The 17,737-nt window shown below is 43.5% G+C and overlaps 1 protein-coding gene across 4 annotated transcripts; it reads right to left on the reverse strand.

Moving 5' to 3' along the window:
• Window positions 1-1,125: 1,125 nt before the first annotated feature.
• LOC147603811 (large ribosomal subunit protein uL22y-like) lies at window positions 1,126-5,477 on the reverse strand. 4 transcript variants are annotated; one of them, XM_086796116.1, is made up of 6 exons: window positions 5,315-5,477; window positions 2,675-2,937; window positions 2,327-2,557; window positions 2,125-2,227; window positions 1,975-2,042; window positions 1,126-1,622 (listed from the first exon to the last, which is right to left on the reverse strand). In XM_086796116.1, exons 2-6 carry the CDS (start codon window positions 2,756-2,758, stop codon window positions 1,554-1,556), a joined length of 555 nt encoding a protein of 184 aa, XP_086652242.1. In that variant the 5' UTR covers window positions 2,759-2,937; window positions 5,315-5,477; the 3' UTR covers window positions 1,126-1,553. The 4 variants fall into 4 exon arrangements, with proteins under 4 accessions (XP_086652242.1, XP_086652244.1, XP_086652243.1 ...); XM_086796118.1 differs by having other exon boundaries at window positions 2,675-2,715; window positions 3,876-5,325; XM_086796117.1 differs by having other exon boundaries at window positions 3,876-5,325.
• Between the last annotated feature and the right edge of the window lie 12,260 nt (window positions 5,478-17,737).

The following is a 17,737-nucleotide window of genomic DNA, read 5'->3' on the forward strand; positions in this document are numbered from 1 at the left end:
CGACCAGTGTCGGACATGCCGAATGAACGAGGAGGATTCATCAAAATCCACTACTAAATATAGGCTTTAAAAAACATATAAACCCACGAAAACCTTTCAACGCTTTGCTAGTTAATTAATACATACGTAAGAAAAGATTTTGATGGCCTATAAGCTTAGACAAATGGATTGCTACAATATACAAAGTGACACAAACTCTAATACTGTTTTGAGAGTAAACTATGCTAAAAGTACATAGCTTTTGTAGAAAAGGGAGCAAAAGCTTGCTCAATTCAGCACATGCTAAAATCTGCCATCAAGTTAGGACGTTAAAATCACTCAATCATAGAAAAAAGTTTTCTTGAATCAAGAGACAAAAATAGCACGCCATTTACGACAAGTAATTTTCAATACTAATAGTAAAGTATTTAAAGAAAGAAAATTAACCTTAGTACTAAGGTAATAAGAATGTAATGAAATGAAGGGAAAATGATAATCTGAGTGGACTGGCAGCCTAACTATATTAGGCAAGTTTGCTAGTTATCATATTTAAGTATTAAATAAAGGTTTGACAGTGTACATCAAGTAGGCAGCTTGGACCCTACACTGGGGATTGTTTCTCATTAATTCACCAAGTTAGGTGTTCGTTCTGTTGAGTCAAGAGGAGTATTTTCCAAGAGGTTTGTGCGTGCTGTCAAGGGTGCAGCTGTTACGGTAGGTATGTTCCCAATTGTGAGCAAGGGAGTGGCATGGAAAGGTGTGCCTTCATTCTTGTGCCACAGCTTCCAGCATTGAGAGGTCTCTCATGTTCTTGTCTGCTGAGGAGCTGTTTGGGTATGTAGAGTATTTGACGAGTAACAACAGTTTTCATGGGTAAAGAAAGAATGAAGAAATATCCACGACAGACGCTTAGTATATCTTGCTGCTTTTCTCCCAAGTCAATTGTCTCCTTATGTTTGCAGTTTGATTGCCTCTTCATCATGAACCTTACGTGGAAGCATCCTCGATGTGATAGGGGAAAGTTACTGCTCATCAATACTACTACTTGATAAAGTATCTACGCATAACACAGCAAACGTAGCGATTGCCCAGCAAACACTCATTAGCCAAAAAACAACCAGATGCACACCATTCCCAGAAGTTCCAGCCACAAAAAGAGGAAAAATTCTTCACAAACAAAATAGCTAGATACACAATTCGAGTATGTTACTGCACTGAATTAAAATACAAATATGAAGTTACTGCACTGCCGCATTGAATTAAAACTGTCCTGAAAAAGCCGCTCTCCTCCACAAAGTTTGAGTGCCTTCGAATTGGTCCAACTAGTTTTTCACAAAAACTTATGAATTGCAAAACTTGCCAATTCAGGAATGATACCTCCAACCCATACCAGCCCACAAAAAAGATCAGCCAGATCCCAACAAGACCAAGGCCAATATCAAGTAAGCACATGTCCATGCTTTTTGAACCAGAAGCTTCATTCCCCAGATGGTGAGACATCCCTTCTCCTGAAGTAGTAGCATAGAGCTTTGCTTGCACAATCCTCCTTGCCATCAGCTCCTCAGATAAGTACCTCAAGAAGAGGTGCCACTGCGCAGACAGGCTGGACCTTTAGGGGGCCATCTTGAAGCGGGGGTCTCCTCCTGCGCATCAAGTAGACATGTTGTAAACACATCTTAAAATGTTCTTGAAGGTTTACTCACCAAGACATCAGATGGCCTCCAAAGCCTGCCCTGCCCCCCAGGCAAACCAGGAGCCACAGGATGTGGCAGCAAATTAGCAAAGGGATGTAGGAGGACGATTGGGTGGCTTCACAACATGGGAGGTTGTCTAGACTCCAAAGCATCAAAGCCCCAAGATGTGACAACTTTTCAGCCAAGGGGTGTGGACGGCCAGGATGTTGTGAGGCCAGCCTTGAGAGAAAAGATAACACACTTGCATAAGATTGTCACATTATTAGCCTACAAAACAAGCCTGACTGCACAAGAGCCTCACCTCGTTCTTGACCGGCACTTCTTTCTCAGAAATGATGAGCTCTATGTGGCAAGGCGATGACATGTAAGCTGCAAAGAGAAACAGCGGAACAAATCAGTGAGGGGACCAAAAGAGCACACTAAAAGAATGTCTGCAGAGGGGTGAACATACGATTAATGCGCCCATGTGCACGATAGGTACGCCTCCTTTGTTTCTGTGCCTTGTTGACCTGAATGTGAGAGATAAAAAGAGTGTCCACATCCAACCCTTTGGTCTGCAAAAGATATCAAGACCATACAGCAAATACACAGCCATGTCCAGCAGATGTCAAAAAACCCAATTTCATGAAGAGGATCAAAGGAAGAATACCAACCTCTGCGTTGCTTTCTGCATTTTTCAGCAGACCCAAGAGAAACTGTGCAGACTTGACTGGCCAACGACCTTGACCATTTGAGTGCCTAGCTTTGGCTTGGGCTGTTCTTCCCACTCCACCACAGAACCAGCGGAAAGGAATAGCCTGCTTATGAGCAATAACATCCTCCAAGTACCTCTTGGCCTTCACAAGCTCAAGCTTTTTTATGGCCTGAGCAGTCTCGCGTGTATTCTGCTCAAGATTGATCAAGAATTCAATAAAGCAAAACATTGACCCAGCCATAGAGACGATTGGAGAAGTAACCGTGTAAAATCAGACATAGCTAACAATGTTGGGAGTGATAGATACCTTGAAGTGTACACGAAGGTCAGAACCCCTGGCCTTGCAAGCTGTCATCAGAAATGCAAGAAGATTTACTATTAGAGCTGCCATTCATTTTTGAATACTATATAGACCAACTATGGACCAGGTGGATCAAGCACATCATACAATGCTTTGGAATCTCAAGAACTGTCAGTTTACTGCAAAATTAAAACGAAACATAATAAACTGCTACAGAAGTAGAGAGGCGAGCCCTTAGTAATGTTGTCAGGTTCCCTTCCGTATTTCACCTGTGTGATAGAGAAACCAAGCTGAATTGCAAAACCTTACACCAGCTCACCATAAAAACATAGAGACTACACTAAGGCTACATACAGAACATTCCCCAACCATAGGTTGGTCGAGCAAAATTGCCCAGTCACAAAAGTAGGGTATTGGATTGGATTCCCAATCATCCCCAACAGATGGCCGCCATGATGGGTGCCTTCTCATGGGCAGTCATGTCCTCTAACAAACCCAAGGAAGCATAAACAACCTCTAGACCAGAGAATAAATTTACAACCAGAATAGATTTCATAATTTCAAAGGAGAACAGCTGAGCCACCCAATGTAGCCCATGATATTGCCACTTGTGACATCAGCATCAGATTAAAGTAACTTCCTAACCAGAAACTGTTTCCACACTTAATGCATGATAAAAAAAATACATTAATGTATACTGTGTAAAATAGGGGAGGAAAAAACAGTTTGTCTGCATATTTCTCTAAAAAAGAAATCCCTTTTGTTATAGTGGTGGTGGCCGACCTCCCTCCAAGAAATGGGAACGGCTCAAAACTAGGAAACGGAAACAGCTAGGAAACTGGTGTAAATACAAAATTAGAAGGCAGATACAGTCGGGAGAACATAAAATTGGGGGAAATTATGAAATTGGGGCTGGAAACGGCAATTTTGGCGGGATGTTCTATGGGGGGGGCGGGGAGGGAGGGACCTGACTTTTAGAAAAAATATAAATTGCAGGAGAAGATTTGAAAGATATGTAAATTAGGGAGAGAATATTAAATTGAGGGGGGAAATTTTAAGGGAAAATACAAAATTGAGACCAATTTTGATAGGGCACTGTTCCCTTCTGTTTCACAACAGGAAATAGCTGTTGCACAGAGGATCTGACCATTTTATGCATCAGTCAAGATGAAGTCAGCCATTTCCAAGTGGTATACAACATCCTCACCTAGGAAATGGTATTTCCACATTGCAGGGCCATTTCCTGCACTATGCCTGGCGGAGAGCTAGCGATGAGTAAGTATACACGCCTAAAGAGAGGCTACACTCCACTATAGGCTGCAGCCAAGGGCTGAAAGGCCATCTAAAACTGCATAAGAGAAGACAGCAATCAAGAGTTCACTCACACAGCTTCACACGCTCCCCAATGGGCAAAAACCATGGACATCCTTTTTGACTGCCCAGCATAATTCCACGCTTTGACATGTGGGCTCGATATGAAGGTTTGGCATTTATATGCCACTAGTGAGGGAAACCCTCTATATACCCTTGTAGTTTTTGATCAACAAATAAAATAAAATTACTGTCTTGGTTTTGTTCAAAACTAATATTACTGGAAAACTCAGTCTACTCAGGGAGCTTCCAAAACATGAGCATCCTCATACAGAGCAGGCTATGACATTCCCACTCATGGCATCCATGCCCAAGAGTAGGTGCAGGTTCAGGCATAAAGATATGTCCACCTTGATAGATAAATTTTTAAGAGTACACCACCATACTGAAGTTCTGTCACTCATCCAGATGTGACGAGGAGACTCGAAGATGAAGGCTAGCAATTAAGGGGAACAAAAGGGCATAAGCGTGCATGCGCACACACGCGCACACACATACACACAAGGGTCAAATGCACCACTTTCACATGACATGCTAGTCACATCATGAACATAACAATAGGTGCAAGTTTTAGGCCCATCAAAGTGACTGCCCCTTGGCATGGGAACAAAAAGTGCATAAGTGCGCATGCACAAACGTGTATACACACAAGGGTCAAATGCAACCCTTTCGCATGACATGCTAGTCACATCATGAACATAACAATAGGTGCAAGTTTTAGGCCCATCAAAGTGACCGCCCCTTGGCATGGGTGGGAAATGTTGTTTAGCCAACGTGACATGTTGTGCTAGTAATATTACTTCTGAACAAAACCAGGACAGTAATTTTATTTTATTTGTTGATCAAAAGCTACATAGGCAATGTAGAGGGTTTCCATCACTGCTCTGAAAAACTGAGGGATACTAAATTGAAGAAAAAGCATGGGTCATCTTCGTACAAAAACCTAAGTATCAGGCAAACCCTACGCTGCCTCTGCATAGAGGAGACCAGATTTAGCCATAAGCACTGATCAATTCCTGATTAATTGAAACAAACCCTATTTGAAGCCTTAAAAAAAAGAGATCCAAATTCAGGCTCTAGAGGCGCCTCCATCTAAGAAGCCCGGATGTTGATCCCTGCCTCCGTCTGCTGCACGAACCTAAACCCTAAACGCTACCTATGCTAAAGAAACCCAATCTCTTGCCTCCGCCTGACTACCCATGAGATGAGAAACGCTAATCACCCATTTCTCAAGAGCTTAGAGATTAAGCGAATGCAAAACGAGGAGTAACTTACCATGGCGATGGTGCAATGAAGAACCGCTGTGTCACCGGTTGGAGGATTAACCATGCGATTGAAGCAATTAAAAACCCTACATTACTGGTCACTAAATAATTCATAAATTACTTAATTCTATTTCATGGCGGCCCACCCCCTCCGCACTGCCCTCTTGGTATTACACTGCTGCCATGTGGCACGTGGCTAGAGAGTTGTTCTCAGACCTGCCAGATCATAGCTATGTGATTAGTTTCTCCCGCATCTCTGCTCTAGCGACTGCTGTCTACAGTCATTTCACATGGTAGCTGCCCCCCGGGCCCCTCTCTTGCCACCACAGGCACCCCCGGGCCATGTTCTCCTCCTGCCATGTGGCAAGAGAGAGCACGCAAGTCACGGACCCATGCATAGAAACAAAATTCAACAATCACCTCGAAATAATATTTTGATTGCACTATGTACCAACTTGTGAGCTTATATTCGAATGTGAATGACTATATGTGTGAATATACACTCGTAGTGTCAGATGTGCATATGTTTTGTTAGGATGAACACTACTATAAATATGTACTAGTTGGGAACCCGTGCTTCGCACTTCTTTTGAGGCTTCCAAAATCAAATGTTACCCAAACCTCCTCCTCCCCTTCCCAAACCTCCAAATTTTTGCCACGTGCCAGCTTTGTGAAACTCTTCCTTAAGATAATATAGAGATGTGTACATGTGTGCTCACTCGTGTGTGTAGGTTCACACATCTCTCTCTCTCTCTCTCTCTCTCTCTCTCTCACACACACACACACCCCACACATGTATGCACCCGCATGTGCACCCTCTCACACATACACACTCTCTCTTATGCTACTGCAGGCTCAAATAGTGTACGCGCGTGTGTATGTGTGTTTATGTGTGTGCACACACGTGGACATGTATGTGTGTATACATGTGCAATGCAAATGTATGTGTGTATATGTGTGCAATGCACGTGTATGTATGAGTGCACCGTCATGTAGTAAAGCCTTAATGAAGGCGGCTCATGCTCAGATTGTGTGTGTGTCGACTATGGTTCCCTCTTGGCCAAAGGTTGATGGACTTGGATTATGCCACTGGACAACAGAGTTTGATGTGAGAGCTCCCAAGTGAATGGATGCACGTTTGTGTGTGTGATTGAGAGCATGAGTGGGAGAGAGGACCATCAAGGCTTCACTGCTACCACAACATGAGCCACTGACACCACCTCTCCAATAACAAAACCCTTGGCCATTCACCATCAAGAACCACCCTCACCAATGGTGCCGCATGCACACCCACAATAGCTAACCGGGTTCTTCACATCAACACCACCACATGCCATCCGCCGCCGCCACTGTCAACATGCTCGATAACCTCACCGCCCGCCAGCCCAACAACCTCAAAGCTAACCCCAAAGTGCATGTAATCTCGTCCGCAACTTCACGACATCAACACACCCGTTACATCGGCATACCAATGTTGAAGCTGGTGCAATTGTAAGTCAATGTCGAGAACAAAACAACAACACCATCAATAAGAAGCCACCGCCAAGAAGAAGACCACATCCAACCGGTGGTAAGTAAAAATTAATGCAACTTTGATGTCTATGTTCTTCTTGGCAAGTCAGGTCACCACTTCACCCTCCTTTTATTGCATATTTTGGCTCCCCACTAAGTGGGTAGAGCACTCCCCATAGAGGGTAGAGCTGGTACGTCTAGGATTGTTTGTAAGTACATTGTCAGATAGCCCAATCACTAAACCACTTGTTTGCAAACCCCAAAGAAAATCTCACTACCATCAAACTCAAATCAGCTTCTTCCACTTCCAACCAAACCTTTGCAAGTTTCCAATTTACAGAGATCCCCTTCACTCACATCCATTCGTCACCACCAACATTTAGGCACATAGCCCTAGACAGTCTTTCCTACCTTGTGGTCTATTCAACACCAATCCACACACTTATGCCTTTCGCACCAGCAATTACCCACAATGATTTGAATTAGACCTCTTCAAGGCACTCCGGCATTAGATCATGTTCTTGCACGCAGCCTCCATGCCCCTTGCCCACACTTTGCATGTTTGGTGGTCAAATCGTCTTGATTTGTCCTCTTCCTTTTGTCTTGTTCTTTCTCAGCCTAGCCCTCTTCCCATCCATGTCTCATCATTCCGGCATCCACACACTCACAAAAGCTACTTGCCTTCCCTCCATACGCGGCATGCTAGGACTTCGTAAGGATGCCACCGCAAAATCTCACTGCATAATCCTCCATCTTACCCAATCAAATGGGCATCCCAATCGTAGTCTATAGTACCATCCCAATCCATGAATCTAAATGGTGGTCTTCACACTTAGTGGTGATTCCATTAAGCATGCTCTACATCTCCCTCCAAAGCACAATATTTGCCCCCATCCACGCTAATCATCCAACAAGGTTGAGTTGCCTAAAAAAGGTCAAAGCAATGTAGCATGCCAAGTCAATATTGCCTGGCAATCAATAATTTCATCCCCAAGCCACATAAGCTGTGTATTTCTTTCGTTCTTCCCGCCGATATTGCCATCCTTCCAGCAAGTGGGCCGAAAAACCATCAACGCTTCCTAAGGAGGCTCAAAAAGTGCCTAGATCTATTTGGCCATGTCCAAGTTTGTAGTTTACCCATGTCCAAGTTTGTAGTTTACCCATGTTCCTACTAGATTGGGTGTCCTAAATTCTTTCATCATTTGCATGGATAATGTTGCATGCCAAGGTTGATATTGCCTAACAATCCATAATTTCATCCCCAAGCTGCATAAACTTTGTATTACTTTTGTTATCCTTGCCAAAATCACCATGCTTCTAGCCACCAACACTTCCTAAGGAGGCTCAAAAAGTACTCGGGTCCATTTGGCCATTCCGAGTTTATTGTTTACCCATGTTCGTGCCAAATTGGTGTTGAAATATGCAAGTGAATGGGTGTGTGCGGGAACAAGCCCTTAACAAGAGACTGTAAAAGGGAGTCTGTAATTAAGTGGGTAGCAGTGAAAAGGTGAGAGGTATCTACTGATGAGAGAATCAAGGGTAGCATGAGTGAATATAGGGGTGTGGAAAGATTCTAGGAAAAGGTGCCCCCAGGGGGGAGGTGGCACAAATCAAGGAGAAATCAGTGGGATTAGATGCTTGGCATCTTGTGGATGTACTACCTATAAATTGAGGCATTGGCCTAATGAGAATTTGCTAGTTTTTGAGTATCCATGTCTACATTATCCTATTAGCTTAATTACTCATCTCATCTAAATCATCTTAATTACATGCTAATGATGTTGATTCTTGCGTTTGATCCACCATTCTCATCTAAATCATCTTAATTACATGTTAATGATGTTGATTCTTGCGTTTGATCCACCATAGCTCATCACTTTGCTTGCATTTTACCACGGTATTAGAGCCAGGTTTAGGATTCATCCAGTTTTTGAGCCTAATTATCTTGCTAATCACCCTATTAATCATAATTAGGAGATAATCATGTTTTTAGCCTCTTTTCAACCATTCTCTGCACCCCCAGCTGGTGGAGGAGCTCCCTCTCCCTCCAGTCTTAAAATTAGGCAAAGATCTTCTAGCCTCATCTAGGCAGCTCCCCGGCGCTCCATCCCATCACCTCAGCTCGTCGAATCGCCACACCGGCTGCCCCTGTTTTTTGCTAATTTGAGGTGCCAAAAATCTGAAGTAAAGTGCAGATCTTATCTCCGTCCAATGGAATTAAGCTAATTCCTCTTAGCCCCAAGGGTTTTCAAGGGTGCTCTACATGCTGGTGATGTCAGATTTGTGAAATTCCTCAAGGAGAATTGGCATCAAGCTTTGCATCAAATCTGTAAGTGACTTTGGTAAAACAAAGATTAAGCATTCAATGTTTAGTCAAATCTTTTGTTTCTTCACTTGATCCTCTACTAGACTAACTACTTTTGATGCCTTTGAAAGGATTTGAGCTCATTTGAACTCTAAGGCGCCAAATCTGGCCTCCCCGCACACACTGTTTTTTACACATAAAATAGAAGATTATTTCACTAATCAGTGATTAATCAGTGCTAATCACTACATTTTGGTGCAATTAAGGGTTCAAATTTACCATTGGGTATCTAATACAGATCCCTATCACTTTAGATTGCAATTCGAAGATGGTTTGATATCCCAACCATTCAGTACAGAGATTCGTAACCCTTGGCTTTATGTAACTTTTGGTGAATTCATGCTGATAAACTTGTTGTAATCATCATTAAACATCATATTTGAGTTGTAAAAGGGTAGACACTGCCCTTGAATCTTGGATTGGATCAAGAGGTAAGACCTTCTTCACATCATCATGAGCAATGCACAAGAAATAGCTAAATTTAATGGGGAGTAGCCATACATGGCAAACAAAGACCATGTATTTGCTCATGATGAAAAATCTATGGGGGCTAGTTGAGGGAAGAGATGAATGTCCAGAGGAGCATGGGGAGAATGAGTGGAAGAACAGGAATGAGAAAGCATTAGGACTCATTGCACTCAATTTAAATGATGAAATCATTCACCACATTGCAGGGATACAACGGGCTAAAGATGCATGGGATGAACTTAATAAATTATTTGATACTCAGGCAAAAAATTCAAAGATAAATCTGCTAATGCAATTCTATAAACTTGACATGAAGGAAAGAGAACCTCTAACCACACACTTGAACAAATACAAAAGCATTAAGCAACAACTGGCAGCCATTGGGAAGAAGGTAGAGGATGATGAGGCACTAGCAGTGCTTCTAAAGAGTGGACAAAGGAGAATATGAGAACATTGTGGCAACCTTAAAGAATGTACCAAAATTGAAGCTTCATGAGATAGAAGGAGCTGTACTAGAGGAAGAGACCAAGGTCAAAGAGGAGGATTCTCACGAGGATGAGGACGAGGACAAGGAAGAGGCAGGAGAGGAGGAAGGACCTTCACTTGCCACAACTATGGGAAGCCAAGACATATGGCTAGAGACTGCTACAGCAAACCCAATGAAAAAGGATCGACATCGACAAACTTCATGGAGACTCCTAAAGGAAGAGGAGTCAGGACATCTTTTTTGAGAGAGAAAGAGAGAGAAACCCCACAACCCAATGTAACCTGCCCCAACAGAGTAAAACCACCTCTGAGCCACCGATGGTGTAGGCCATGTGGTAGATGTTTGTGTGAGCACTTTAGTCAAGGTCACGGGCACTTGTAGTAGCCTTGTACACATAGAGAGAGAGAGTGTGTGTCAAGGACTATGAGTTAGGGACTTGAGGCACTGGTCACGAGGGCTACCAAGTAAGAGGGAAACTTGGTATAGGGTCCATGTGTGCTAGAATTATTCACTTGAGGGGAGGTGTTGAAATATGCAAGTGAATGGGTGTGTGCGGGAACAAGCCCTTAGCAAGAGACTATAAAAGGGAGTCTGTAATTAAGTGGGTAGCAGTGAAAAGGTGAGAGGTATCTACCTGATAAGAGAATCAAGGGTAGCATGAGTGAATATAGGGGTGTGAAAAGATTCTAGGAAAAGGTGCCCCTAGATGTAGGGGAGGTGGCACAAATCAAGGAGAAATCAGTGGGATTAGATGCTTGGCATCTTGTGGATGTACAACCTATAAATTGAGGCATTGGCCTAATGAGAATTTGCTGGTTTTTGAGTATCCATGTCTACATTATCCTATTAGCTTAATTGCTCACTAATCTTATCTTAATCATCATCTTACATGCTAATGATGTTGATTCTTGCATTTGATCCACCATAGCTCATCACCTTGCTTGCATTTTATTGATTGGTACCCTAAATTCTTTCATTTGCATGGACAACCTAATCTCATTCCCAACCACCTTATTGGCCAACCTCATTACACATCAACTCTCAAGTTTCTATCTCAAACCATGTGTAAGAGTTGAAGAAAGCATAAGGAAAACTATCAAAGAAAGAAGTGTGTTGGAGTTTTGATCGGATGAAGCTTCTACATGGGCCCACCTTTTACCCATTGCCAATGCATGTCGCCTATAATATCCACGGGCTCTACATGTGATAGATACATAGACACTATTCTTTCATGAACTTGCATAGATAGTCTTAGCATGAGGGTAACATAGCCGCCTTCATTAAGGCTTTAATATAGATGAGGGTGCACTTACCACTATTGACATATATAAAGGCACACACACGCACATGTGCACACATAGAGTTTGCATGCACACACGACACATACATGCATGCATATACACACATACACTTCTACTCGTGTGCACACACATAAACACACAAAATCTACACACGTACTTACACGTGCACATAGAATTGACACATATATAATCACATACATGTATGTGCATGCACACGCACATGCACATGCACATGATGCACATACACATAAAGACATACATAGACTCTTGCATGCTTGCTCGTACACACTTGCATACACACACACACTTGCACACGCACGTATGGAAAGCCCTTACATCATAAAAAGAGTGCAAACACACATGCACATGCATGCATAGAAAGCCCTTGAACCATAAAAATAGTGCAAGAATATACCAATGTCGTGGGGCTTTGCCCAACCACACTCGGGAACATAAAACAGCTCAACCAAGAAGCCAATGTTCCATGACCTAGCTCACAATTGCATAGGCAAGGTGTGTCACTCACCTCATGAATTCTTGTGCTCGGGATTCTCATAGAAGATGATGTTGCCATGTAGCCGCACCCCAAAGCTCCACTTTGCCGCCGCCGCTACCGCTGTCACACTCCAAAGAAGGAAGCTCGACTCTCCTCACAACTTACTCTCTCACACTCATGCTCTCACATGCAAGCACGCATAAAGAGCTCACACAAGCACACTCACATCATGCAAGCACGCATAAGAGCTCACACAAGCAAGCAAGCAAGCAATAGCATAACATAGTAGAAAGAGAAGAAGAACACTTTATTGAATTATTATAAAAGAATGAGTTGTGAGAGTTACATTTTAGGTTTTGTAGGTGACCTCTAGGGTTCACACTCTTGAATGGCGAAAGTTGAAATTCTGGTCCTCCAGCTCATTTGGCCACTCTAGCTAGTGTAAACACCTATTCTAAAGCTAGCACTCTCCACCTAAAATCCCATGCGGTGCACCATTAATATAAAAGCGGTGAGCACACACGTAAAACATACAAAACATGATTTTCAAGTGAATTCCGCACATTTTGGCACCTGTGGCCCAAAGGTGGTGAAAATGATGTGGTGGCTGGCATCGACACCATAGAGGTCTCCAAAAAGGGTTAACATATCCCCCTTCTTGACGCACATTTCGTTCTTGGAATATCTCGATGAAGATGCACGAGTTTGTATGTTGGATACATGTTGATGTGGAAATGTTGGAGGTTTTGGAGGTCTGCAAGGCAACATGGTACAACGAGTAAGGTGCTCTTTTGGAAAATAATTAAAATTTAAGCATAATGCAAATACCTAATCAAGCAGTGAGGAAAGATTTTTGTGACTGTGGTCAAATTTTTCTAGTTAAGACAAGGGTAATATTAAGGTTGGTCCAAATTCAAACTAAACGAAGATGAAGCAAAAAGTATGCCTTGGGTTATGACCTTAGTCTCTACACACTGTCACTTTGGTGAAACCATCTCTAGCTATTATCTAGCCTCATAAATGAAACCATCTCTAGCTATTATCTAGCCTCATAAATGAAACTGCTAAGTGATTATCACATGTGTTTGCCTTGATTCTTATATTTTTATTTTTTTATTTAATAAGAAGATAAAAATATAAAAGTAGGACACCACCTTGCAGAGACCCAGCAATGCCCAGAGACCTCATACAAGAGTATCTAAGAACCGCTACGTATTTCTACAATGATGGAGATTTTTAAAAAGCCCTTTATTAATAGATTTTTAACCACAAGGTCCGATCCCATGGAGATCAAAGCTATGGTCCCAAGGCTCCATCACACTACCTAGATCACAAACCATGTAGAAGGCTCTATTCTAACTAAAGAGGGTACACTAAGGAAGGTGGAGTACTTGGCATACTCCTTTGGCATAATTTAAGGTCGATCTCAGAAAGGATTGAACTAGGACCAAATCCTGAAGTAATAGCTAGAAAAGCAATAGACCAGTCACAAAACGATGCAAGCAAGCACTCAAACAAACACAAAATAGAGAATCATAAAAAAGATTAAAATTGAAAACAATAGCAATGATTAAGGATGGGTTTAGAATACACCTGGGCAAGTGGGAAAGTCCGGTCCATACCGAGGTTGCACGTCCATTGTAAGTTGTAAATCTGGATCTACTTTGCATGACTACACCTCAATAACCAATAAATAAAACTCATCTAGCAAGCTCATCGTCAGGTAACCATAGCTTATAAGCATGCTCCGATTTGATGTCACTAGGTTGATTCTCCCCCTCATTGGGTTTGCTTCTAATATATGTCTCCTCTGTTGTACGAGGCAACGGTATGAGTGCATCCTCACTATGATATGGCATGGGTACTATAGGTAAGTGAGCTAAGTAGCCATCACTATAGCTAAGCTATCTAGGAAATGACCCACCATGCTCCATAAGGGATAAGGAGTCAGTAACATTATTTTATAGAATGACGATATAAGTGAACAAGTTCTTGCCCTCCTCCCTTGCTCTACTCTTCCTATGCATTTCTTACTTGATAGGGTCCTCCCACTGGGTAAGTACACTCACGTAATCATGATGTTGTGGTGTCTCTCCTACCATGGACTGTAAGAGTCATTTCCCATAGCACCTAAAATAAGTTCTATAGTGCCATCATAAGTAGGACATTGTGTACAACATGCGACGCTCACAGGTAAAATATGGTGCAAGGGGATAAAACTGTAGGTAGAACAGGTCCACAAAGGTGGCTCCACATCATTGCTCCTCTAGTGGTGCATAAAAATAGCATGAGTGGGTTTAGAAAGGAGGAATACTTAACTACCCTTGAAAGTACCATTCCACACAATCTAGATCTAGGATAGAGTCACTCATATCAATCCACGAAAAGTCCATGCTCATGGACTATAGTCACAGTAGAGTCTTATTTCATTCTCTTATTTTGACGTGTTCTCTTTCTCATCATGTTTTTTTAATTTTTATGGTTAGTCAGATTTTCAGTATGTGTATAGGTGCTATATTGATGTACATGTTGGTGTAAGCTATATCGTCACATGAGTTAGCTTTTCCAACAGGCTCCCTCCTTATATGGACACAAAACTTATTGGGGAGCGGCAGTGGGGGGTAAAGATTTAGGCTTTATGGAAACATCCCCCTTCCCTGACTTCACAAAGGCTTATGTAAGCTTTCTGTAGCCATCCTCTCTAGGTTTTATCCACTTGGGACTCTTGCTTTGGGGTGTACCTAGTTGTTGATGTTGAGTAATCGAGGATTAAAGGTGGTAATATGCTTTCATAAGCACAGATAGGACTTGCAGGTTCTTGGAGAGGTATTGACCATGGTGCGAGAACTTGTTGAGTAGCACGCCTTTCCACTAGGTTCTCCTAAAGTACTTTTGAAAATGGAGGCTCAGTAGGCATTGAAGAACTTGTAGAAGCCTTATGGGAACTAGAGGCTTTGTCAGAGTCTTATTTTCTTAAGGGGCAGGCCATCTTTTGAACAGCTTTTGGAATCAAATATTGTGGGATGTTGGCTATGAAGGTATATCAATTGGTTTTCCCTTGTCTACTCTGGCATTAGGATTGGCAGTGATTGTTGATTGGTCGATGGATGTGTCTATGTGAATGATGAGGCTATAGACATTTGCAACCTCTTTGGCACCCAAATCCATGTGCTACCCTCGTAATAGCCTTGAGCTTCAAGAAGATGAGTTGGAATCCATCGAGGTAGCGTGTGGTTTGGATTGATTTTTGTTGCGACAGTGTCTCTTGGGGTTTTTAAATCCTTGCTCACTCTGGCCTCGTCCTCTACATCAATGTCTCAACAACATGAAGCAATATAGGTCATAGGTCTAGAGGAACCATAGTTTTCTAGACAACCTAGAAAGAAGGTCTCTCAAGAGGAGTCATTAGAGGCACCTATAACCCCTCCTAGATGCACTCGCCAAGGAGAGGTGGGCAAAGTACCTCAAAGACTAGGGAGGAAGCCTTGCCAGTAGAAAATATACCCAGGCTAGACGGAGGAACGCATTGGTGATTTCCCTTTTGGACATCACCCCAACCCATGACCCTTTATCTCTTCATCAAGTAGCACTAGGCACAACTCCTCTTCAAACCACCACTTACCACAAGGAGGTGAGAGAGATGAACCTAAGCACAATAGAGGAGCCATGCCCCATCTTAGTGGCAGCTTGGTTTTGGGAGGACCCTTCAAAGAATCACCAGCTTTTTCAGAGAACACCGAGATGTGTTTGCATGGACCTACAAGGATCTCCCAAGGATAGATCAAGTCATTTGCACTCATAGAATTCCACAAAAGAAGGTAGTCGAGCCAGTTAAGAAGGGCATCTACCGCATGAATCCAAAATATTAAGAAGTGAAGAAAGAGGTGGGACAAGATTGAAGAGGCAGGTGTTCCCATTGAGCACTTAGTGGTGATTCCTAAAAAGAAGACCAACAAGATCAACATATGTGTAGACTTCAAACCCCTCAATCAGTGCACAATCAAATATGGCTTTCCCTTGCCCTTCATAGAGTGGATTTTGGAAGATGTGGCTGGCCATGTGCTCTATTCCTTCATGGATGGGATTAGTGGTTGCACACTCCATTTCAACTCACTTTCGGGTTAGAGGTCATATTACCTTTTGAATTTAATGCAAGATCATCCAAAGTGGGGCAGCCTAGGGCCCCCACCTATCACCCTGCATACTCAGCTCGACAGGGGTAGCTCGAAGTCTTGGAAGAGACCTGCCAACTCACTTGGAGGGCCATAGAGGTGGAGCAACTTCGGCGCAAAGCGTGGCATGATTGACACTTGAGACTTTCTCAATTTTTTGAAGGTGATTTGGCTTTGATCTATAATTCTAAATATCTAAAAAAGGCTCGGAAGTTGGTGTATGCTTGGCAAGGTCCCTTCCGAGTAGTGGAGATCTTGGCCATGGGTGTGGTGCAACTAGAGACTCTCCAAGGTGCCTCCCTCCCATTGGTGAACGGATCTAGAGTGAAGAAGTCTTGGCCTCCTTAGGTGTGAGAGACCGGCAAGGGGTTGTGATGACAAGGGTTGTACATATTTCTTTATCTTTTTTATCACTTTATTTTTATTCTTAGTACTTTTCTTTTTCTCTTTTCTTTTTTCTCCTGGGTAACGTCTTTGGCTTTCCATCTCCATCTCCGCTGACCACCCTCACCTCTCACCTCTCACGTCTCTCCTCTTTCCTCTCACAACCAACCCCCTCCCCAACATCTGTCCAACATCTGTCATGCACCCCTCACTCCTCTCTCTTAACATCCTACCTCTCTTGCCTGACCAAGCACCTCGTCAACCCTCAACCCCCGCCTCCCTTCACGGTGCCCGTATGCTTCTCATTTCTAAAAGCACTCTGTAATTCACAAGCATTTCTTATATCGATTTTTCTTTGATAAGTAATCTTTACTTAAAAAACAACCAAAACAAAAAACAAATCCCCCTCTAAGTATTTTTTCCATTACACATTTAAAAAAAACCCAGAAAAAATAAAAAAAAACGCCTCTCTCTTCCCGACCTCTCTTGCTCTCTCTCTCCCCCTGTCAGCCTGCCGGCACCCCCTCTCTTTCTCTCTCTCTCTCGTTCACCCCCCTTCTCTCTCTCTCTCTCTCTCTCTCTCTCTCTCTCTCTCTCTCTCTGTGCACCCCCCCTCTCACTACCCCACTGACAGCCCTCCCTTTCTCTCTCACCGTCACCCACCCCCTCTCTTTCGCTGACATCCCCCCTCTCGCTCGCCACATGACAACGCCCCCCTTTCTCTCTGTCGTGCACCCCCCTTTCTCTCTCTCTCACACCCCCCCTCGCTACTCCACCAACCACCCCCTATCTCTCACCGACCACACCCCCCTCTCTTTCTCACACCCCCCTCGCTACTCCACCGACCACACCCCCCTCTCTATCTCTCACCAACCACACCCCCTCTCTTTCTCTCTCTCATGCCCCCCCCTTACTCTCACTGTGCACCCCCCTCTTGCTACCCCACCGGCATCAACACCCTTTCTCTCACACCATCCCCACCCCCTGGGGCTCTCTTGCTCGTCAACAACCCCCCCTCGCATTTTTGCCATCACCCAACCCCCATCTCTTGCTCACCTCCACCCACCCCCCTCTCTCGCTCACCAACACGCCCCCCCTCACCCCCCTTTCTCTCTCTCCCACTCCCCCCCTCTCTCTCACCCCCACCCCCCTTTACCTCTCTCTCTCTCTCTCTCTCTCTCTCTCTCTCTCTCTCTCTCTCTCTCTCTCTCTCTCTCTCTCTCCGCCAGCCCACCAGCCTACCCCCTG

Source organism: Cibotium barometz, chromosome 63 (assembly GCF_041138505.1).
Source record: "Cibotium barometz isolate CiBa-2024 chromosome 63, ASM4113850v1, whole genome shotgun sequence".
Classification (NCBI taxonomy): Eukaryota; Viridiplantae; Streptophyta; class Polypodiopsida; order Cyatheales; family Cibotiaceae; genus Cibotium; species Cibotium barometz.

What these genes read in the sequence shown, in the direction of transcription:
- LOC147603811 (XM_086796116.1), bottom strand. Translation starts at nt 2,758, where the DNA reads ATGGCAGCTCTAATAGTAAATCTTCTTGCATTTCTGATGACAGCTTGC. An exon ending in ACCTTCGTGTACACTTCAAG is followed by an intron (nt 2,558 to 2,674) that starts GTATCTATCACT and finishes AATCTTGAGCAG; the next exon opens with AATACACGCGAGACTGCTCA. An exon ending in TGCACATGGGCGCATTAATC is followed by an intron (nt 2,043 to 2,124) that starts GTATGTTCACCC and finishes TTCTCTTTGCAG; the next exon opens with CTTACATGTCATCGCCTTGC.